Here is a 24,540-nt window from a genome sequence, read left to right on the forward strand (position 1 = left end):
AATTCACATTAAAAAAGACTTAATTCCTAAATGTCACAGGAGACAACTTTTGCAAATCGGAAGCCAAAAATTACTAAGTATGCGAGATGCTTATAAATGTCATTCAATTTGTCTGTTTTAACTAGAATCTAAAGGAAAAACAGAGTTCCATCCTTGTTACACTATCACCTTTACACTATGTATCCCCATACACTACTTCGCACTGTAATTTTTCTCTGTATTGTTTATTTAGCAGTCTTAGATTATTTTACAGGAATCATCCTGTAGTATTAGAACTATTAAAAATAATATATACATTTTATTTCTGTACTATAAGGGGAATTACTTGTAATAATTACTCATACTAATATACATATGTTATGAAGATGTTACAGGAAAGCAACAGAAGTAGTAGTTCATTATCTTTCTGTTGCTAATTAGGGATTTACATTTTTTTTTTTTTCTGGACCCAAAAATTCAAGAAAATGAGAGCAAGGATATCTGCCAGGGAGATAAAAATATTGACCAACAAAGGAGTTGGAGCATGGACCACCTGTTATAAATACTGAAGTTTTAACATCATAATCAGAGGTGTCAAAAGCCTCTAAACAATTAGCATAACAGTCCAAAGGCTAACTTTTAAACATTGTGTCCACTTTTCTTTTAGGAGAAAAATATGTAAAAATATACATAGTAAGAAATAAAAGCCACAACCAGTAAGTATGTGAAGTTTATAAGAATAGCATATGTTCTTTTTCTGTGCCAACAGAAGACCTCAAACTTTGATATACCCATATGCTGGAGTAATCTGAAAGAACACAAGTTTTACCTTGAGGCAGTAAGAGATGTTTAAATAGCTCTGCAACTTAAGACAGCTTTCTGGATCTTGGAACAAGAAGTTTGTTTTTTTTACTGTATCGAATAACAATCAAAAATACAAGGTAGGGAAGACAGGTAATTTCACTTTTCACATGACAGTCATGGGGAAAGTTTTTTTAAAGAGCATCTTAAACACACTGCAGGAATGCATGTTTCTTATGCAACAATACAGTCAGTAAAATGCAAATCTGGAACTTGGTCTCTGTGTGGCCCTTCAGCAGAAACATAAGACAAGGAGTACTGGTTTTTGGAGAGATTTTTGCTCCTATATACATTTAGTTTGTTAAATGTCTGTATATTTTGCACTAGATAGTAGGCAGATGCAGTGCTATGGTGGCCCTCTCCATAGGAGCAGGACTGCAATGCTACACGGTTATTTTTATATTTGGTAGCTTCCTCTACTTCTGAGCTATGAAGCCATAAAAATTCATAAATTAATTTAATTTTGTGTATAATTTCATGTTGACTTAAAGGAGATGCCTTTGGGGTGAATACTGTTAAGTACATGAGTAATTCCCAATGGGGTAGGACCAAAAGCATACTGATGGCAACACCTAGCGAACACTGGCATCACCATGCTACGCTGGTTTTCCAACGTCATTAAAAATACTCTGTTTGCTAAAGCATGTTGGCAACTATACACATGCTTTATCCTCAAGCCACTTTTGATTTCAGCAACTGATTGTTTCCTCTGACTGAAGGATGCAGTTATTGGCACCATGACTGTCCCATGAAGCAAAAATCAATTAAAGAGCTATGTGAATGAAGAGGGGAGCTGTCACATCATACCTAAAATAAAACAAACAAAACAAAACAAAACAAAACAAAAAACCCCAAAACCAAACAAAAAAAAGCATTTCCTTTCTGATTTCCACCAAAATGTCAACAGTCACCACTGTATCAAACTGCCTCTGGGATACAGGTACATTAAATCCAAGTTTTCTCCAAATTTTACCTTTATGATATGGGAGCCTTCAAAGCATTATGTGCAAAAGAAAAAAAAAAAAAAAACAAACCACAACAACCACCAAACAAACAAAAACTAACACCAAACCCTAGCCAGGCTTTAAACATCTGCTCTGAGAAAAACACTTGCGATGGTTTATTACTTCTTTGAGTTGGCAATATGGGGTTTAGGCTGGTAGGAATGGTGAAGGCATAAACCGTCAACTCCCTATAAGAGGGAATAAGAGCAGCAACAGCCTTGCCATTTATTCAGCTCTTCCATGCCCTGTCCTTGACAGTTTCACTTCAGCGCTCGCAAGCAAAATGTTTATTTACACATTGTATGGGGTAAATACGGTATTTTATTTTTTAAGAGTGCAATGTACTACTTTGAGTCCTTATAAATCTAAAGTTTAAAAGCCTTGATTTATCCTGCAGTCCATCTACATAAAGCATCTGAAGAGCTACATTCTTGGAGAATTCATCACAGAGCCATTCAGATTTTTTAAAGTATCAGTCAAACAAATGCACAATGTGGTGTCATTGAACTATCCAGCCTACATACAAAGGAACTTATACCTAAGAGATAAAACCACACTAAAATGGGTGTTAAGGCTTATCTATCTATGTATTAAAATGCCAGTATCAGCACACTTTTTGAAATCTTATTTTAAATTGTTGTACATAAAAAATTAGTGGTTTTTTCAGATAATGTGAAATTGCCAGAGCTTTGAATAGAGCAAGAATTCACACAGAAAATATTATGTCATGCAAAGCCAAGCCACTTAAAAATCAAAATCCATCAAAATAAGGTCTGTATTTGTTACACTAATAGAAGTTTGCATTTGAAGATAGAGCTCAGCATTTTGAGACTATTAGTCCTGCCAAATTAAAAAAAAAAAAAAATTAATCCCAGTAAATTAATGTCACATGCAATATACTCTTACTCTGTAAAATTTAAAGCTCAAGACCTTTAACTATGTGTATTGTACTTATTAATCAAAAATCCAAGAGGTCTCCAGAATGCCAATGACAAAAACCAAGAACAATGTATTCAGGTACAGATCACAGTTAATGGAAACAAATGGATGCAACTGACACATCAAAGGAAATTGAATCAGAAAAGAATTTGCTTATATTTCTAGACCCTATAGATTTCTTCTCATTCAGGGAAAAAAAAAAATCTGATTTGCAAGCCAGTTATAACAATCTTCAGACTTTTCACTGCAACTAATCACCAATTTTCCAAATCTAAATGGACACACTGTCCAGATCAAAAATCAAGGACTGAAAAACAGTAAGTTTTCCTAAGTAGATGGTAAAATTCTAATATAACAGAGCAGTGATACCATCTTTGCAGGCTGAATTGTATATGCACCTTTAGGCCTCTTGGTGCATAACATTTTAAATAGGTGGAGAACCATGTCCCTCCCATTGTACCTGTGTAACTGCAAGCAGATTTGGTGCTCACTAATGATACATAATTTAAGAGGATGAAGAAGAAGTCACTTTACCTGTTTTTCTAATGCCAGGCCTGAATCTCAAGCATAATTCACATGAAGTCATGCAGTTTTAACTAAAATGCTATGATATGCAGTTTTACAAATTGATGTAAGAAAATGAACTTATAAAGAAATAGGACTTTTTTTTCCCCCAAAACAATATAATTCCACACAAGCTTCTCTTAAGTGTGCCACAGCTGCTGACAAAGGCCTGAGGTATTTTTTAATCACTATAGCAAGAAGTTGCATGCTCTCAAGAAACTGAGATGAAGACATGGGTGTACATTTGAAATGATCCAAAGCCCAAGCAAGAATAGGTATTTATACTACCTCTGAACCTTCAGGGAGTTTACAGAACCCAAAGGATAGGAGATGAGGAAGATACAGAGATGAGATGAGCCTGTTAGAGACAGACACAACAAAGACAGAGCAAAATAAAGAAATACAAAGATGAATGATACAGTTTTATACATATAGATTACACATTTTATCATGGGTACAAGGAAGTGTGGAGAAAGAAAGAATAAATATCAGATGAAAATGTTCATAAATACAAGTTATATTTCAGTAATATAAAAACCCAGGGATAATACAAGTTGATTAAAATATATACATTTGAGAAGAACATAAAACAAGAAATACAGCATCAGCTAATCTAAGCTAGAATTAACTATCTTTGAGTTTTTCTTCTCTTCAAGGAAAGCTGGAGCAATCCACCTGATCCAGATCCAATACTGCCAGAAAACTTGGGTATATGTATGACATTCACTGTGACTTATTCCCAAAATGAAGGAACACGGTCATGTACCTAGGAATGCCTCCCTACCCTTTTCATATGGCTCCAAGTAATGTCTGTCTCTCTCCACGCCGTAGCATTGACGTCAGAGTTTCACATGCTGTTAAGCTAGCTCTGACTTATGGCATAAATGCTTGAACTGATGTTTAGGAGAGATTAGGAAAACGAGGAAAGTAATGAACACCATCACATAACTGGTAATTTAGACTTACTGGGATACTAAAGCATACTGTCCTAAATTAGACACCCAAGCATAGTCTTAAACCCCTCCGTGTGTGCTCATACTAGCAGAAAACAATGAAGAAGTCCAAACCAGCCCATCATACTAAATGAAATAACTGGAAAAAGGCTTGAAAAAGAACATGTCAAAATGAACTGCTCCAGCAGCTCATGCTGTTAACTCTGAAGATCCCCAATTTAATATGCCATTGCTTTTCTTCAAGCTCTTTGGCATATTGATAAACTTCTCCTTGGAATTTCAGAATTTCTCAAAATTAGATATGATGTATAGCATAATGCAATTTTTACACTAAAAACATGTCTGCTCTGACATCAAGGGAGAAGAAGCGGTTATAAATGGCATACGTATGGCACAGAAAACAGGCACAAGATCATGTTATTATGGATAAAGAACACTTCAGGAAGGTGCACGGAAATACAATTTACAAGTCACTCAACCGGCCATGCTCCCCTACTTCCTTCCTCTTCAACTTTTATCAGTAAAAGGTCTATTAGATCTCATTACCTATATATATACACACACACACACGCGCGCTCATACTCTGAAGCCTAGATTAAAAGTGAAACAGCCAGTCAAAAAACTTAAAATGTTTACATGATGAAAACTTCTTTTCTGAACTACATTTTCAACAGATCAGCTACTTTTCCATGCCACACATGCTCAAATTCTGAATTGCAGAACCCTTTATAAAAGGGGAGAGGCTTATGTAATTATTTCAGCATTCCTCTAACAATAGAAAGGTATTATATATTTGCAACTGTCATTAGCTTTTTAGACCATGTCATAGGAATTTACAGGCACAGCTCTCAGGTGTCAGAGTGAAAAACCTATTGATCTCAATAAAAATAAGTTAAATTGCTTTACAAACCAAACTTTCTAAAGATGATTTACTAATGACAAAGATTCATATTTTTACCTGCCTTTTACAGTATTTATACTATAATTACTTGCCACCCTCTACTTTGGGTATTTGGTGTCAAATTAGATTTAAAAAAAAAAAAAAAAATCATTTTTCCTGCTCTTATGCCAAATTTGACTGTCGGTTTTTATTGGAACATCAAAAGCAGGCTTTTAATTCTCACAGTTTTGATGCTTAATGAAAAGTGAAAGTTAAACACAGCATGGCAGCATAAAAAATGCATGGTAAATCCATAGCACCCTGACATCTTAGCCCTGCAGAGGATGTGAAGAAAAGCCATTGTAAACAAAAGATAATACTACTAAATACAAAGCAAATTAATTAGATGGTCTGACAGACTCTTAAACAAAGAAAAAATGGAGGGAGAACATATGTACAACTATCTTCCAGCAAAGATATCACAGTGGTCTGTCAGCAGCACAGCCATATATTGAATTTAAGTTTTTGTCTTCATTTTCAGACTTTGCTCCTGAATATCTGGAAATTGATACATTAATAAGCTAGCATAGTCAAGAACTTGGACAAAGAAGGGGGTTTGCAACCTCAGCTGTACCACACAACCCAGATGGCAAGGACTTATGGCTCTGAACCACCTATTTTACTTTAAACTACAGACTGCTGAGGATTGTTATCAGTTAAACTATCTACACTAAAACCAAATTTAACCAAACTAAGAATTTCCTTTTGTGCAGAAAAAGTGTCCAGGTTCCCCTGCCTCATTTCAACAGGGGCAAATAAGTGGCCCTTCTAAAGCTCTGGCACTTGCAGTTTCTGAAAACTGATCTCTGATAGGGGTGAACTAAGCAGTAAGCTCATCAGTGGTACCTGACATGATCTGGTTTTCTCCCTGCAGTTTTCTAGGAATTAAGCTTCTCATCCAGAAAGTAAAAGTGATAACAAAATATTTTACTATTTTAATGCGTTTTTTGTATTAAAAAGAGAGAACAATACTGCTACTGTTGGCAATATACGGAACATTTTATGTTTATACATTCTACACAATGTTTGTGCACAAATGAGAATAAGCAGACTAAAATGATGTCTTGATTGCATTTTACTAGTTTGTCCTCAGGAAACAAAGATGTGTCTCACAGCACATTCTTGACAATAATATAAAGTATTTACATCCCTTAATTTTACTTTCTTTTACACATATTCAGCTGATTTTTCTTTCTAACCTGATCCAGTTATATTTTAACAACTCGTTTTTGTATTGTTATGAGAAGCTTGTACAGATGCTCCATGGCAATCGAAAAAGAAATATATAGCTGCACTGAGCATAACACTGTAGCTGAACTCTAGCATTTGGGTCATGAGGCAACGGCAGAAGAAAATGATCAGAAACCTCACTGCTACACTTGGTCAAGCTTCTAAGGACAGCAGAGTTCCTGAAAGCTGAGCATTTCAGTGTAGATTCCTGCATAATTTACACACCATGTACTATGTCAAGTTACCCAGGGTAAAGAAATAACTAAGAGTATGCCAGAAGAGGTAGCAGTCAGTGTGCCTGAAATTAGGCAGCTCTCCAGAATCATCTCTTTCCCCACTCCTTTAATCCTGGAGTATTGGGGCAATAGTTGCCACTCAAGCCCATGAGCTGCTTATTTGCTGTTGTCTTGAAAAGGGAAAAAAATTGTGATTCCTTTTAAAACCAAAAACTTCAGACTAATTTTTCCTCTTCTAAAGCTAATACTAATTTTAGTACAGTTCAGGCAATAAAATAAGATTCAGACTTTTTAATGTAACAGGGTAATGGATGGTAAGAGAGAAACTTAGAATAAACAAACGCGCCTCTGCTTTATCGCAGGGCCATCATCTATTTGAAGAGGTCAATGCAGGAGACTGCCAAATGTGCATTAGCACTTAAAGGATGCAAGTAGAAGAGCAATGCTTCAAACTGATTAAAAGACATCTGTGTCCAAAAAGATTGAGTTTGGAACTCTTCACTGTAATTTAGATAAAAAGCTGATTTACTTTTGTATAAATGGTCCTAAAATTATTTAGATTTGTATTGTTTATGGTGCATTTAACTTAATTTAAATTAACATAGTGAAAGTGACTAAGTGGTTTTTTTAACCAGGGCTTAGAGTGCTCTGAGGCATCTCTACATACGCATGTGAACTGGAATTCAATAGTTTTTCATCTTGCAAAATAAGCACGGACAAATGAAAACCTGTAAGAATGTGTCTCCCTACTTACAGAATCACTTAACCACTGAGTATATAAAATTAGTGTGTTTAATATGGACTTGGATGCTGTGCTGATCAGAATCTATTTGGGGGGGAATTAGAGAAACTTAGGCAAAAGTGAGATGTTTCTGGAGTGAATTACTGCATCAGTTCTACTAACAGACACAGAAAGTTACTGAAATTGAGCTTATGATTCTTTCGCAGCTTGCCCTGAGGGGTCTTTTTAAGGAGACCTACTGCTTATTTGTTACGCAAGATCTAGAGCAAAAAGCTTACAGAATGCAAGCTGCCATCTTGCGTCCTGTGGAAACTGAGGAATAGAAACATTATAGCATTAACTTTCTTAAGTGTCTCCTTAATATTTGTTTAAAGTCATCGGCAAGAGTTGCACAAATCAACAGGAAAGTTGCCTTTAAAAGGATGGACAATCATCCTACTTACTTTTACTCTTGTGCATCCACATGCATAATCACACACATCTTAATAAATATTATTTTTTCCTTACTCTTAAAATGATATTTTGGCATAATTAATATGTTTCTATTTAATATCCTTTTCAGATGAAATCATATGTTGCCTTGTAGGTCTGAGAGTCTTCCCCAGGGAAGCGGCTAGATTTAGAACTACCTATTAAAACTATACAGCAAACAGCAAACAGTGAAACAATCAGTTCCCTTCCTTGAAACCAAAGTTAATCTTTATACCAACAGCCCCACCTTTCCAGATCAGCTGCACTACTACTCTTTCCCCATCTGCTCTATGCCTCACAGCACGCAGCTGCCTCTTGCACCCTGCACCTTCCCTGTGCTATGGCTGTTTCTTCACTCCCCACCTCTCAGGGAGCTTCCCAGGGGAGCTCAGTAGGGCCCTGAACCAGAGAGACAGCAGAAGGGGCTAAGATTTCACTAAAACTAAGGTGATTTCTGGAATAAGAGCCACTATAGTCCAATGGTGTTCAGACAAAAACGTTGTGGGTATCGTGATGATACGGGATACAGAGGCTTAGTAACTCTGCAATCTATAATTCTAGTGAATTAATTGTAAATATTTGCAAAATTTGGCTGCAAGTTTCATAACACAGGCCTGTGTTTATGTAAATAAGGAAGGGGCAACAAGAAATATCTTTCATTATGATTAACCTATAACAACAGCACAACTTATAAAGGCTTCTGTACAAGCAAAAAAGAAAAAAGTTAAGCCAATATTTTACTGTAGAACCACTCTGTAAACGTGCTCTCTCATTTTCATGAACACGATTTTCCAAAAAGTGATTTTCTGAAAAAACAAGGTGCAGTTCTTGCGGCATCTCTCCAACAGTGTCATCTTGAAAATGTTTTTCTCATTTTCCAACCCCTCAAACTCAACTATGAAATCTGAAGCACCAGCTGAACAATAGCTAATGCATACACTGTCATAGACCTAGAAACTATTCCAACAATCCATGACATTTTAACTAAATAGGCCCTGGGTAGTCAACAGAAGTCAAAAATAGATGTATCACATTTCTGGCACTAATGGAGCATGTCCGCAGTTCAGAGCAATGCTGTGCAAAGACGCTCAAGCTCCGTCCAAAGGATCGCACAGAGTGCCTAAAGGACCACAAGTGTACTCGAGCTGTGCTGCACCAGGGATAACGTGCCATGCCAATTACCCAGGACAGAATGGCACGCTAACACAGCTAGCCTGCTTCCAACACCTGAGCTAGTTCCCTTGAATAGCTCTGCACAGCCCTGAATTGTGCAGGATACCTGAATTTCAAATTTAAACAGGTGTGTTACTGAATGCGTAAGAGGAACCACTCTCATGTAAAAGGTACCACTTTTACAGAGTAGCTTTTCAGAGCAGAATCACACTGAGTTCAAGCTGTGGGGTACAAAGCACATGCAGTACTGAACAGGCAGATGTTATTGAAAACTCAAAATGCAAAATAAAGCAACGCATTACCATTTTTATCCATGGAATGGGGCTCAGACTGCTTCTTTCCAATATCAGCAAAGGATCTCACAATTGGGATCCTGTTGCTCAGCTTCTTCTGGTTCTGATGGTGATGCTGCTTCAGCAATGCCTCATGCACTCTGTGACGAACATCCTCACTGAGCTGCCCAGAACCCACCTGCTGGTCCAGAATCATATCTGAAAATATATACATAAAAATAATAAAAGAGGGGAAAGAGGAAATCATTTATTTTTTTAAATTGCAATAATAAGAATTAGTACCCTACAGGATTACAAATGAAAGGTATCAGTTCCTTTAACACAACAGCATTAAATGGTGAGTTTTATCTAGAAGTGTTTCACACTTGGGAAAAAAAAAATCAAAAAGGATGCTATTAATGCAAAAAAGTCAATCCCTCAAAATATATGCAGTTCCCAAATTAAGGTCACCTATGTAACTTTGCAGTCAGTCCCTAAGCACTCCCATACATAATGTATTTAAACCCAGTATTATGATGTGTATAAGGTGTCTTTTTCTTTCCAAATAACCCCTACCCCATTTGCTACAAAGGACTGGCATGCTGTGAGGGAACAACTTTTTTATTCCCTTTATACTTACCACAGGAGATCACAGCCTAGCTCTTTATTTCTTATAACTATAATTACAATACTTTCAGTATAATATAAAGAAATCTCAGTTAAGACAATACAGGAAAATTTGCTGCATTATTTGCAAATACTTAATAGGATCTCATTCTACTGCCAGATGTACATGTTCCTGCAAGAGAATCATTACATGGAGGTGTCAGTGAAACTGATCCCCCTGCTAAGAAATTACAACAATTTATGCAGTCCACTGGCAGAAAATATTCTTACATATTCGTATTCAAAACTATTTGTAAATACGTGCATTATATATTTCAAATGGGAAAGAATTGTTGAGAATTTTGTGGGATTTTTTAAATCATTATTTTTGGAAATCCTGCTAGCAACAGTAATAACGCTTTACAGAAAAAGAAAGGAAAAAATGAAATTCTGTATCAAAGCAAGTAAAACAGCATTTAAGCACACATTGTCCTTATATAGCCATTGGAAGAAACTGTACTGCACAAAAATAGTGATATAATAAGCTGAGTCAAAAACTCCTTGTACTGAAAATTCAGACAGCTCATGATTCTGTGCTGCAGTCAGATTCATATCTACCAGTAAACTCAGTGGCAAAGCAAGCAGATGAGAAAAAATAAAAAGCAGATGCATCATCAGTAGAGACATAATTTGTCAGGTCTTTGATTATTGCCAAGAGCAAGAGAAAAGAAGAGAGATAATAAAAGGCATTAAATAGTTATGCTGGTTAAAAGCAGAGTTTAATTGCTAACAGTCAACTATGCACTGTATATACATTTAAAAAACACAACAGTTTTTCTGAAGTTCCCAATATCCACATAACAAGCCAATGTATCATATACATAACGGCTTTAAGAGCTGAACAACAAATTACCTGCATGTTTCACTTACTATGAAGAGGCTACCAACAAATCTACATCTCTATGACAGCACACACACAAAAAGACAAGGCTCAGTCCACATATAAATGCAGCTGCCAACAGACGCAAACATGAGCGGTGTATCCGCATCTCGCAACTGAGTGATGCAGAGGTTTTCGACGTTGCCTTTGACCCTCTCCAGCAATTACATTCTGCACAGTATCAACAACAGTGTTGACCGAACGGCTCATACCAAAGAGTAATACTGCCTGGTGGTGTGCCTAATCTAATAAAACCTATCTTTGGGGTGCTTCGCCTGACTCTGAAGGGAACTTTTATCTCCAGGGTTAACTCAAACACCACCAGGTCAGTTATCTCTGCACTCCCAGTCTAGACAAACACAGTTTTTCTATTACTCTCGACTCTAATGGAAGAAAGAGAGAGGCATAGCAGCAGGGTGAGTGACAAAAAGGCAAAAGAGAAGGTAAGACAAGTTCAAGAGAAAGTCTTCAGTAGAATTTTTTCAGAAGGAGCCAAAAATTTGTAACACGTGAGAAAAAGAAAAGAAAGCTCCAGCTCAAAAAAAAATAGTAATTTTCCTACTGAACTCTACTGCCTTTTGAGGAATTGCCTCTGCCCTGAGGATAAGACTATCTTCTCTTTAGATAGCCTTAGTACATGAATTCGCATGTCACAGTTCCCAGAACAGGCCAGTACTTTCTGTAATGTGACAGGGTTCTTTAGAGGAAAAAAATAAATAATAAATATATAACTTAGGGCATCTGTGCTAAAGCAGAATTGAAATTATCCTCTCCCCACTCCTTTATAATTCTGCCAACCAAAAGACAAATTGTAGAAGATGCAAAAACAAAGATTACCTTCTTTGAGTTGCTCTAAGACAGAAATCAAAAGGAAGAGCTGAAAAAAAAGTACTCCTCTAGAACAGGCAAATTTAGGGTTGTGGTCATCACCTTGCTTACAGATCAGTGGAACTCCACTTGTATGGTGTCATTCCTGGAATTACAGTATTTTCCATATTAAATATTAAAATAAATTAACTGCTGAGGATATCAATATTTAAGATGATCCACATGATGAGACAAAATGCCAGGAAAAAGAAAATCATATCCCTATCCTCTTCCTTGCCTAAATGCTCCACTAGACTAGTTAACAGTCACACAAGCCATGGAGTTAGCACCAGCGTGGTGACTAATGATTTTTATTTCCTGCCAAACTGAGAAGAAAGTGGCTTACCTTGAGTTTTCTTTTTTTACAACAACTTCCCCTTTACTGTAGCACCTCTGCCACATGTAAAAAGGGAAGATGCATTCAGATTTGGGAAGAGTGAAGATGTGTTTTCTTGCCTCTATCCCACTTCAGTTTCTTCCCAAGTTTTTCAACTATCTTTTAAAAGCCCAAGCCTCTGCAATGTCAGTGATAACACTCTTGATTGCAAAGATAAGCTTGAAAACAAGAGCAACATGGTTAAATTCCGAAAGTAAGTAGCAAACAGTAGCATTTTAAACATCTCATTTTCAAAAGACTCTATTTCCTTAATTCTGTGAGAAGATGATCCTACATGTTCCTACCAGTTGAAGCTGCACCTACTTTTCTCTGCTGGTTTTGGTTGGGATAGAGTTAATTTTCTTCATAGTAGCTAGTATGAGGCTATGTTTTGGATTTGTGCTGGAAACAGTGTTGATAATGCCGAGATGCTTTAGTTACTGCTGAGCAGTCCTTACACAGAGTCAAAGCCCTTTCTGCTTCTCACCCCACCCCACCAGCGAGCAGGCGGGGGGTGCACAAGAAGTTGGGAGGGGACCCAGCTGGGACAGCTGACCCCAACTGACCAGAGGGATATTCCAGACCGACTGATGTCATGCTCAGCATGTAAAGCTGGGGGAAGAAGGAGGATAGGGGGGACGTTGGGACTGATGGTGTTTGTCTTCCCAAGTAACCGTTACGTGTGATGGAGCCCTGATTTCCTGGAGATGGCCTGCCAATGAGAAGTAGTGAATGAATTCCTTGTTTTGCTTTGCTTGTGTGCGTGGCTTTTGCTTTACCTATTAAACTGTCTTTATCTCAGCCCATGAGTTTTCTCACTTTTGCCCTTCTGATTCTCTCCCCCATCCCACTGTGATGGAGGCGAGTGAGCAGCTGCATGGTGCTTGGTTGCCAGCTGGGGTTAAACCACAACATTTTCAAAGCCCTGTTTTTCACTCATGTATCTACAGTGTATGGCCATTTCTCCAAACTCCATATGACAAAACAGAGTAAAGAATACGGACCTGAAACTTCACAGCACTGTATCTCAGCTACAATCCTGTGTAACAACAGAGACTCTCCAGGGTTTCTATGCTCAGCAGCAAAGGTTTGGGGATAGTTTTGTTTGTTTGTTTTAAAGAATTTTCCTCTTGAATGACCTTTTAAATTCTGCAGAGCCCCCTTCTAGCCAGACACAGCTTACCATTAGATTTTTACAAGGATGCTTCACAACCATATGGAGCTTTCAGCAAGATGCAATGTGTGGAATACCCACCAGCATAGTGTTACCCATTTCATTAATTGCTCATACCATACCACTTCTGCTGACATCAGGAACACTAAAGTAGGATGTTTCTTCTGTAAGGAATCTTGAGTCATATTGGAACCATGAAATCATTTTTTCAAGACAGACATTCTTCCTGCCCTGGTCATTTAAAAAGATTCAAAGAAACTTGGGGTTTCATATAATTTCAAGAATGTATTCTCCATTCAGACTCAAGTTACAATACATCATTTACATAAAATTGATTATGTGAGTAAATGTGAGCAATGTGAGTACTTAAACAAGCTATTGTAGTAACTCACATGTAACTCCTGATCACCTGTGAACAATTTACCCAGGCTGTGAATTAGAACATCAGGGGTGCAGACACTTCAAATCAGTTCAAATGCAGTGTGGCTCATCCGTTGCCCAACACAGCAAGCTGCATCTGTCCCACCTCTAGGGTCAGCAAGGATGCAAAAGCAGGTTGGCTGCTTCCACTCACTCTGGAGACATCTATTACACACTGCAGCTTTGTACAGGGACATGCAGCCAGATCCACATGGAGCCATCCCAGGTCCAAGCAAATGAGCAATAAGGAGACACTCAAGTGTGGCCACAGCTCATTCCCCATTGCTCCAGGTTCACAGTGTGCCCATCACCTCACATGCAATACTACATGAAACTCCCAGGTGAAACACTGAATAAATTTACAGAAGGTATACTGCATTTGCATCAAAATACCTGTGAAGTCCAAAAATATATTTTTAACAGGTAAACAAGCCAAACCGGGCCTGACTTTTGCAGTGGTGAGTAAAGAAACAAGATCCAGAGCACTTTTCTTTTTTTTTTTTTTTTTAGCTGTGTACCAGGTGAAATATAAGTTTTGAATTGATGGGCTCATATTCTCCTGATATAGGTTGACACTGACAGTTTACAGCAGAAGAAACTGAGCTCAGTATATACCAGCCAGTTGGTTGGTTGCCAGTATTACACCTCTCAATCTTCCAAATTTTGTCACTGTGCAGTTGCAGGACAAAATGAGAGATTAATGACAAAAAATATAACACACGAGCTTTTGTGTGCGTCATGATTGCAGTGACAGCTGACTACAAAACCTAATTTAAAAGCCAAGGTTTGTTTGGTTTGTGGTTGTTTTCTTTCCCTTAAAGACACAGAAGAAAACACAAGCAACCCTAAAGCAGTGCTTTATGGAAGACATTCAGTTGAAATGCTGTCCTTCATCTTAACCTGTCTCTAATAGGAACCTGAATATACACTTCCCTAGTGAGTTAGGCACTAGAAGCAATAGAAAACTAACAATTAGGATTCTTGGGCTGCATTTGTGAACCAAGACCCGTTTACAGTGTTTACAAGGGTGATTATAAACAAGCTATCTAAGCCAGCAGATTTAGCCCGCTCATCCAAGGAGGCAGAGCGTTCCAGTGCACTGAGAGACAGATTCTATTTCCAGCTCCACCTGAAATTACTTTGTTCAACTCCTCAGCTGAATGACTTGAAAAGGAAAGACGGAGAGTCAAAAAGGTCTGCTTTTTAAAGAGCAAGTATTTCACAAAACTGTAAATACTAGAGACGAGGCTAAAATTCCCAACTTGCAGCTCAGAGAGCAACCACAGTTGCCACAGTGAATGCTACCAAAAGAAGAACAGAGACCTCATAAAACAATATATTTTGCACCTCTAAACAGAACAAGAGCCATGAGTGACATTGGTTCTGTCTCTAGACACAAAATGAAAGCTGAGGTTGACTTGTGCAATCTAAAAAATTCCCAGATTTGTGGTTAACATGGGAAAATACCAAAAAACCCCACCATGCTACTTAGAAGTTGGTATGAGATTTACAATTTACCCACAGACAAAGGAACAAAACCTCACAGAGATTTCTCTGTAGAGGTAATCACCGCATGGTAAGCTGTAAATAAAGAAAACAAATGCAAAAACCTGGGTAAGTAAGAAGGTGAAAGCTGAATGAAAGACAGGTGTTGGGTCAAACAGAGAAACAGACTGCTCACAGGCAATCCCACGCTTTGTTACAGTGTTTGTAATAAAAGTTAAATTTACCATAAAAGCACTGTCATAAACATAACACAACATGGGTGTTGCAGCTGAAACAAAAGGCTCCAGTGAAATAAAATCTAAACTGGAGCCAGTTTAAATATATCATTATTATGGAGTAATATAGCTTAAAGCAAACAAAGGCTTGTTCAGATTGAAAGCTTAACATGATATTACCGAAATCAATAAAATTGCACACTTGGGATGTAATGCCCTGAGTTGTTGAGCACAGACTCCAGTGACCTCAATCACAAGATTAAGCTGTTACACAGATTGAAAATTCAATCGTGAGGAACATATGAAAAACTGACTGCTTGGGAAAAAACAGTCAGCTCTCTGGATTGGAAAGCATGGGAATATTTAAAATTTAATTTAAAAAATAAACTATTACTACATTTAAGCTATTTAAAATAAATGGGACTATCTAATATTTCAAATGTGCAAGTTGCCAAAGCACCACTGTGCAACACTGAGGCCGCAGTTTGTATCTGACAAGGTTTGACATTTGTTCACAGTACACTCTGCACAACTACAAGAAAATGCGAGATCTGTGATTCATGTTGTAAAGAAAGTATTGCCATTAAAGGCTGGACCGAACAGTTTTTGAACCAAGCAACAGAAAATGGCATCATATGTTAAGTAGAAGAACCTTTTGGGTTCATTCAGTGGTTACAATCAAAAAACCAGATGGTAATCTGAGAAACTACATGGCTTCAAAGGAACTAAATGAAAATATCAAAAGAGAACATTTTCATCTGCCAACTTGAACAACACAGTGAAGCTGCTCTCTAATGGTGCAGCCAGATTCTGGCAAATACCTCCTCAAGAGACAAGTTCCAAAATAAATTGTTTTGATTACATAGATTTTTCAGACTTCCTTTTAGCATATGTTCTATACAGAAGTGATCGATAAAAATATTACTACATCAAATGTTCAAAGGAATTCCTTGTGCATGGAGTGCTAACTTACTGATATAGGAGCCTCTGCAAAGACATAGGAAAAAAGAATGTCACATACTAAAAATAGCAATAAAAACCCCTAAAATATGTTTAATAAAAAAAAAATATATATTTTTAAACAGGATAAAGTACAGCAGAGGAATTGAGCTCTTTTCAAGAGAAAAGTAAAATCCATCTTACAAAAATTTAAGAACAACTTGAGAAACTTCAGGAATAAACATGCTGTTTTGCTGCATGATGACAACATTGGAACTTAATTTCAGAAGTCTCTATTATGATAAGATATTGTCTGTGAATTCAGCGTCACAGGTACCAATAAGCTTTTTATCAACAAAGAAAACTGGGTGGCTGTCCAAAGAAATTTACAGTCTTTTAGATCAAGTCATTTTTTAATAAGACAGTTGGAATGAAAAAGAATCTAATAAAGAATGGACATGCTGGAAGACAGGATGATTTAAAAATTCTCACCACATCACTGGTGCCAAAATATTTTTACACAGAACCATCAGAGTTTCCAGGGATGGAATATAAAATGTGAAAGCCATGCAAGCAGTATAAAAGATGTTTTTCACCTGTAGATTTTACCACAAGTCCGTTCAGGTCTAAAACATAGACTTTAATAACAGGAATTTTCAAGGGCTAAGTGCTGAGAGTTTAATGCCCTAGTGAATAAGTGTTTATAGATTAAAAGCCTTGACTAAAACAAATAGGAAGTCTTTGTCTCAATTTAGCAACGAAGATTAAGTATACCTCTTTCAAGGATATGAAGACTGGCACTGCATTTACAGAAATACAATTTGATATTGGAATATAGCCCAGATCGCAACACATTACCAACAAATACACACAACACATTTCTCCCTAACAAAGTGTTAGGGCAAATAAAAAGAAAGTAGGTGTGCACAGTTAGTTTACTTGTTCTCAAAAGATATGATGCACTATAGTAATGCAGTAAAATTATCAACAGATTGCATTAAAAACCAAAACTCATAGTAATAAACTATGAATCAGAAGTACAAGAACCAAAGTTAATTTAAGAGTACCACTTAAGACCACAGGGTATAATCTATTTTTGCAAATTCTCCAACATGGGATATACACAGTAGCATTGAAAAGAACAACCAAAAGTGACCATCAGGATCACTGGACCAGCCTAGCATGAGAATGGCTAGCAAGCAAAATAAGACGACAGTTAAAGGTTGAAAAAAATTGAAGCCAACAGGTGAGAGCAACCATTTCTTTAAATTCTAAAGTGTCAGGACTGTGAGATACAACTGGAATACATACCAACTCCAGGGTGAAAACGATGTTTGCATTGTATAGCACACAACAGTAGTATTGTAACTACTGACAGTGAATAGCAACTGAGTAGAACAGACAAGAAAGGATTTCCCGAGAGATACAAGTTCTGCCTAATCTTCAGGTCCAGCAGCCATTTATATGGAAAAAGAGCAGCCTGTCATATTATTTGGAACTATCAAATTTCTAACATACTTAGCACACCTATCTTGGTGGCGTGCTTGTCACCACCACTATTAGTCTCTCCTCCTCCCAGCACTGCCCAATGTGGCACATTCTTTGTAACATTTTGTAAGCACTGGAGAGCAGGAACTACATATGTAGCATCAGAGTAACAAATTACAAAGGAACTTGATTGAGGAAGAGGAAAACAGCACTACTACAACACAAATAATAGTAATAGAGAAAAGCAAATGGAATAGGAACTTTATTGGGGGGGCAGAATAATCTCTTCAAAGAAACCTGACACAGAACATGGGTAATTTACAGAATAATTCACTTGCCAGAAAAAACTGCTGCAAAGTTGTTCAAAAAAACCACACACCCCCCAAAAAAAACCCCAAAACCAAACCTCATTGCTTACTGAACCTGCAGATGGAAAAAAAAATCCTCTCGCAAAGCAAGATCCATGCAAACCTTATCATGTGTCAGATCACTTTATCAGAAAGGGATGCCTGCCAGTTCAGACAAATAAAACAACAAATGAAATACACCCAAATCTGCCACAACAACAGATACTTTTGAAGTTAAAATGGTACATGCCAATTCATGAAAGTCATCCTAAAGCCCCTTCTCAGAAGAAACAAGTTGTCCTAATCAAAAAAATCAAGATATCCCAGAAGTAAGACTGATTCAAAATAGCATTACAGTAACTCATCAAATTCTCTACTGAAGGACAACTTATATTTGTGATGAGTTTCAAAACAAAATTAGTATTGTGAATGCTCAAATCCTTGGACACACTAACTAAACAAACAAACAAGATGACTACAACTAACTAGGGATTAAGACATTATAAACATGAATTCATTGTGGTCTCATTATACAGTATCTTCCAAAAACAGAAAAAAAGGAAGTTTGCTGAAGTTATTTTTATTGCATTAATCCTTACTTATTTACCTACTTAAACAAAAACAATTCTGGAAGGGATCTCTTAGCTGACTACGGAAGAAGTTGAGTGATTTCTGGATTAAAAATGTAAAGCTCAAGCTTGAAAATCCTAGTGTACTATTTAAGCAAAAAAGCAATAAAAGAAGATCAAGTTGCTGATCTAAGTACTTCTTGATTATTTTTTAAAAATCAATAAATAATAAAGCAGCATACTGATAAACACCTTTGTTCTTTCAAATCAGCTGCTTATTCTTCATGTTTATCTTTTATCACTATCAAGGCAAATTTTGAAGCTCTGATTCAGACCATGATTCATGGGAGAATCAGATCTCGGCACAGCAGAAACCCACATGAGTTTCTGCAGATTTGGATTAATAATATCTTGTGTCAGTTTGACATAAACAATTTGGGAAAGGTAAATGCAAAAAGCAGCTACCACTATCTGAGCCGATTTTAATTCCACTGTTAAATACAGCCCACTGGACAATATCTCACTTACCTGATACTGTAAATAACTAAAATAAATTTTATCTGGCCCTTACACCGACCTATATATCACCCATAAAGCAGTTTTCTTGATAATCCTGAGTGTTAGAAAATTTTCTTGCTCTGCCTTTTGTACCTTTACATAGACAAAAGTTCTCTATTTTCATTTGTGTATGTTACATTTTCTGTTAACACGCTACCTTGCGCCTGTGACAAGGCAACAAGTCAGCCCCAACAACCACTCATGCACCATTTCTCTGTGCATGTGCTCTTTTCCTAAATTTACATCTGTTAATCATGTTTGATCTTCAAGCAAAGTTTGCAATATGGAGAATACCATAAATCTAATGTAATATTTGTATAAAATATCAAATCTATGATTTACAGATACAGCACCATTTTCAGAAACATTGTGAAATACAATAAGGTAGAAGCAACATAAAACTTTTAAGTAGATGTGAGATATGCAAGGATACCACTCCAATAACCATCATGAGCATGAGACTAGCTCTTGCTAAGGGTAGATAAACAGCAAATTAGAGACCTCACATTACAAAATTGTACAGCTCTTTGCTCTGTGCCTTTTCTGCTGGAAGGGACAGATATTTTTAAACAGCAGCAGCAAGGACACAACACTAGAAACTTGCTAAAGCACATGAGCCCTTGGAGAGGGTGTTATTTTAATGATGAGTTTTGAAGTCTAATGTAAATATATTTATGTTATAATACATACATTATCCCTGTCTTGATAGACTAGAGAAACTTACTTTATCTTCAGTTCTTGTCTACTAACAAATTTATTTATAAATTCTCTAATTCAAATTAGCTGCTGTATTTGGGAAGGGAAATAAACATATCAGACTGTACTGCACGATTCTAGCGCAGCCATGCAACGTTTTTAGTTTTAGGACTCCTTGAGGCTGTGCATTACAGGTCTGTACTATACATCCCCTAACAACCTGTTTTATTACAGTAACAAATGCACTACTAAAACAAAAAGTGCCCTGCAGTAATTAGTTATAGCCTTTATGGGAAACACCAGGAATGCAGAAAATGGCATTCAGTCGCAATCTCACTTATACTTTTGGAAGACAAGACTCATCCATTATGTTCTCTCTTGCTTTCTGCTTCTGTTGTTCTCAAAAGCTCTAGAACTGCAACTGCCAAATACACCTTTACTTGAAAAAATGCACTCAACTTTAATTAAAGAAGTTTACATACCTTAAAATTTTTAAAAACATACACTTAATACTACTGTTCTTGATTTCATTCTCAACTCAGAGACATGTTTTTTAAACTGGTCTATCTTCATGTTACATAATTATGATGAATACTTCCCTATAATTTAATTTTTTTTAAGCTAGATTGTCTGCAATTAGCATAGCAGTAGATTCAGTTTGTGGAAGTTAGCACACGCATCATTCACAATGTGAGGTGGCACAGTAGAAGCAGAGAACATGCCAGTTCTAATCAAATGTATCCAAACTGTCCTCTCTGCTCCATTTTAATTTTCTCCTTTACATAAAAATTGATTCTGAAAATAGCAAAGTCTATACAAAAAATAAAAAATATTTACCAGTTGTCAGACGTTATTTTCTAATATAAACTGAGTAAAATATTTCCTAAGAGTTTCTAAACTGAACTGATTATTATGCAATAGCTTTCTTGTAAGCAGTCTGGTACGCACTTGATTTTTATGATTAATTTTCATAACTAATAAATGCAACATCAATACATACCTGCAATTTCTTCTATGGAGTTAGCTCTCATGTCCAAAAGAACTGTGCCATTCAGGATACAGCTTCTCAGCTCAAACAAGCTATGAAGTGACAGTGTGGCAACATACGGTTTGCTCCACCTCTCTCCACCATCCTCTACATCTTCCTCAAACTTCAACCACCTGTACAAACAACCAATTTTATAACCCCAATGTGCATAAGAAATGAAAAATAAATTAATTCCATGGATATTGAAAGATCACTGTTAAACTTTATACTTTCTTTGTAGGAAATATGAGAAACTTCCCTTGCCTGCTTCTTCCCATATAATGCTGTATTATGCCATCTTTTAACATAAATTCCAACCACGGAGATGAAGAGAGGTGTATTAAGTAATCATTATTGTACTTTACAAAAAACTTTGAGTAGTTCTTCGGCATACAGTGATATTTCTATGATAGAACAACAAGTAGTATGAAAAGGATAGAAGAGAAGAATTTGTGGTAGAGAAAAAGAAAAGCTATATATAATAAGAACACTAGAGACAACTTTCTCCATTTAGTCTTCACTTTGGACTAAACACAACAGAGAAGAGACATTTTTCATTTAAAGTAACTATATTGACATATTCACACTTCACAGAATCTGCAACCATTATCACCACCATAATCTTTTCACAAAAGACACTGTTACAAACTTTCTTGGTTTAAGTTAAGTTAGTTAGTTACTGCACTAAGCTACTCATAAAGGCAGTAAAACACTATGCAAAATTTAGGCTATTTTTCATTTAAAAGTTCAGTCAATCAAAATGAAAAACCTCACAGGCACATACATACACACACAAGCAATGTGCAAACACTTGTGAACAGTCTTTCAAGCCCCAGAATATGGGCCTTATTCAGACAAAACAGCCACGTGAATGACATGAAATAGCACTTCAGAATCTAGTAACCACATCGTATCTCACTATTTTGAGTGTCATTTGCCTGTTCTCAGGTTCAGTGTAAAACTGGACAGATTTCAATAAAGTAAAAGGGTACATGAAACTGGCATGAGAGGATCAAGTCTTTTCTTACTAGCCAGCTGGATGAACTTTCTTGCGTGACTTAATTGTTTACTGATAAAAATTACACTAAAAATGTTAAAAGAATACTAAACAAACAAACAAAAAAAACCCCAGAAAAGTCTGTTGACATATGCAAAAGTGTTTTAAATTAAAGTTATTAAGTCTTTCAAGCATACGCAGATGTTGCTGCGTGAAGCCATGCAGCCTGCCAGCTTGGCAAGGTTTGAACAGCTGTGGCCACTGCACAAGCCTCTATCACTTGACTCAACAGCACTCAGCTATTTTATATGGACCAGAGATAGCAGAGAAGTCAAGCAGAGCCTCACACCTTGACAGCACCTTCACACTTATTTCCAGACAGCAGGGGAGCACAGAGCCTTAACACCTCTAAAGCTGAGCAATTTCCAGTTTTACCAAGCCTTGCAGCCCAGTAACACAGCAAACACAGCTGTCCTGGCTCACCTGCCTAGCTCTGCTCCTACTTGTAAAATAGCCTGTGTACCCATATTTTAGATACTTTCCTCCTTTTGGTCCCTGTGTACCAGATTCTTCTCCTTCTAATGCAATCCTCCAAGCAGCCATCACTTCAGTGACCCACTCATCACCAGCATATCTGCTCCCTTCCCAATACATTCCATTTCTTCTAACTGTACAAGCTGCCTCCTGATCACTCTCCCATTATTCGCATACACAATTTGCCCCTAACTCCTCGTCTCCTCCAAAATCTCCAGTCTCCTGTGTCTAGCCCTCTCCTCCTCTTTGTATTGAAACATTTTTCCCTCCATTTCCTCTGTGCCGGCCAGTTCCTGTATCTCAGCTTTGCACATGAGACCTCCTTTTCCTCCATCAGACTTCTGTTCTCCACTCCCTTCATTGCAACCTCTTTTCTCTTCCCAGCCTAGCCAGGCTATCTCCTTTACCTTTTCATTCTTCCAGAGGAGCAGCAAGAGGGACACAGCACACACAAAAATTTGCTTCCACAGAGTTGAACCATGAAATTGAATTTGCATATGCAAATGAGGTTTTCCAAATAGATTTTCAAAGCAATGTCCAAATGGACATCAAACAGAAATTAACAGACCCCACCAAATTCAAAGCCATGGTTTGAAAGGGATGAGCTACAACAACTCAGGAAAGTTACCAAGAAGCATGTGAGAAGGAAAAAAAAGTTCTTCATTTTTTCCATTTTGCAGTTGCACTTGAACTCCGTAAGAAGATGCTGCTCCTAGCTTACTCATGGTGCTCATGTTTCCAAGCTAAAAATATGCTAGACTTATTTGTGGCCATAACATCACAAACATGGTGCATTAATTGTCCTGCTTAAACTATTGCCTCCTAAGACACTGCAAAATATCTGCATTTTTATCTTCTCATACCTCTGGTTTTGTGTATGTTTCTAATCTCATGAGGAGTTTTATAAGATTATGACCTTCGCGCTTGGGCACTCCCAATTATTTCTGATGTACCATCATCTTGTTTTATGCTGATTCAAAAAAAGTTTAAAAATCACGCTACGTATAGCCTAAAAACAACAATCCAAGCACAGATTCTTACAGAATATCATCAGAAACCCCGTACTGTCATTAGCTTCTGTTCATGTAAATAGGCTTCAACATTGCTTATCTGATTATACTGCTGCAGTCTGTCCTTGATATTACCTATTTTGAATATACTGACCAATTCTAAACAGATTTTAAATGAGAGATAAAAGACAAACATGTTCTTAAGAGCTTCATTAAGACAGGTGACTGCACAGAGGCAGGCTCATAACCAGAGCTCGTAACTTACTAGGGACACATGGACAAGAAAAGTCTAAATCATAAAAACAGCTTTAATCAGAGTTTATGGTGTCAATCAGACATCAAAGCTTACACACAACATAAAAATCCATAGGAAACTATTGCTACTGCTCAAATAATCATACTTGCCATCATGATCATCTTCATCTGAGTTTCAATCAATTTGAATAGTATAATTCTATGGGTTGCGTCCAATTTCCTAATGTTACTAAAACTTACGTGTTTAAACACATTATTATACATTGTTACTTAATGAGCCAACAGGCTAGTACATAAACATAAATCATACCCAGCTGAGAGAATTCTACATTTGGAATAAACTTCTGTTTTGATTTCAATAAGCATTACATGAGTTTACTCATCAAGGGAAAGTCATGTTTATCACCTTTTATCTTTTCAGAAATATTCCTCTGTTATGTCAGATAATCCTTATTTAACATATCAAATGAGAAACAGCAGCAGAAAACAAACAAATCTCTAATCTTACGCATAGTCATTCAATTCTAAGTGTTCAAGTGGTTTTAAAAGTCATAATACCATTTTAACAACCCTTTGAATTCATGTACAAGATTCTAGAAATGGCTCTGAAATCCAGATTCAGGTATGGATCCCAAGTTTTTTCTACTCTTTT

General features: G+C 36.8%; 1 protein-coding gene across 8 annotated transcripts in view; it reads right to left on the reverse strand.

The window, feature by feature from the left end:
* The window catches only part of SLC4A10 (solute carrier family 4 member 10), a 165,051-nt gene that overhangs the window by 49,702 nt on the left and 90,809 nt on the right, over window positions 1-24,540 (reverse strand). For all 8 annotated transcript variants that reach the window (XM_052791621.1, XM_052791623.1, XM_052791620.1 and 5 more), the window contains 2 exons: window positions 21,066-21,226; window positions 9,395-9,583 (listed from right to left, as the gene is read on the reverse strand). In XM_052791621.1, coding sequence (XP_052647581.1) covers window positions 9,395-9,583; window positions 21,066-21,226 — 350 coding nt within the window. The remainder of the gene's footprint in view (window positions 1-9,394; window positions 9,584-21,065; window positions 21,227-24,540) is intronic.

The sequence above is a fragment of the Harpia harpyja genome, chromosome 7 (genome assembly GCF_026419915.1).
Source record: "Harpia harpyja isolate bHarHar1 chromosome 7, bHarHar1 primary haplotype, whole genome shotgun sequence".
NCBI lineage: Eukaryota > Metazoa > Chordata > Aves > Accipitriformes > Accipitridae > Harpia > Harpia harpyja.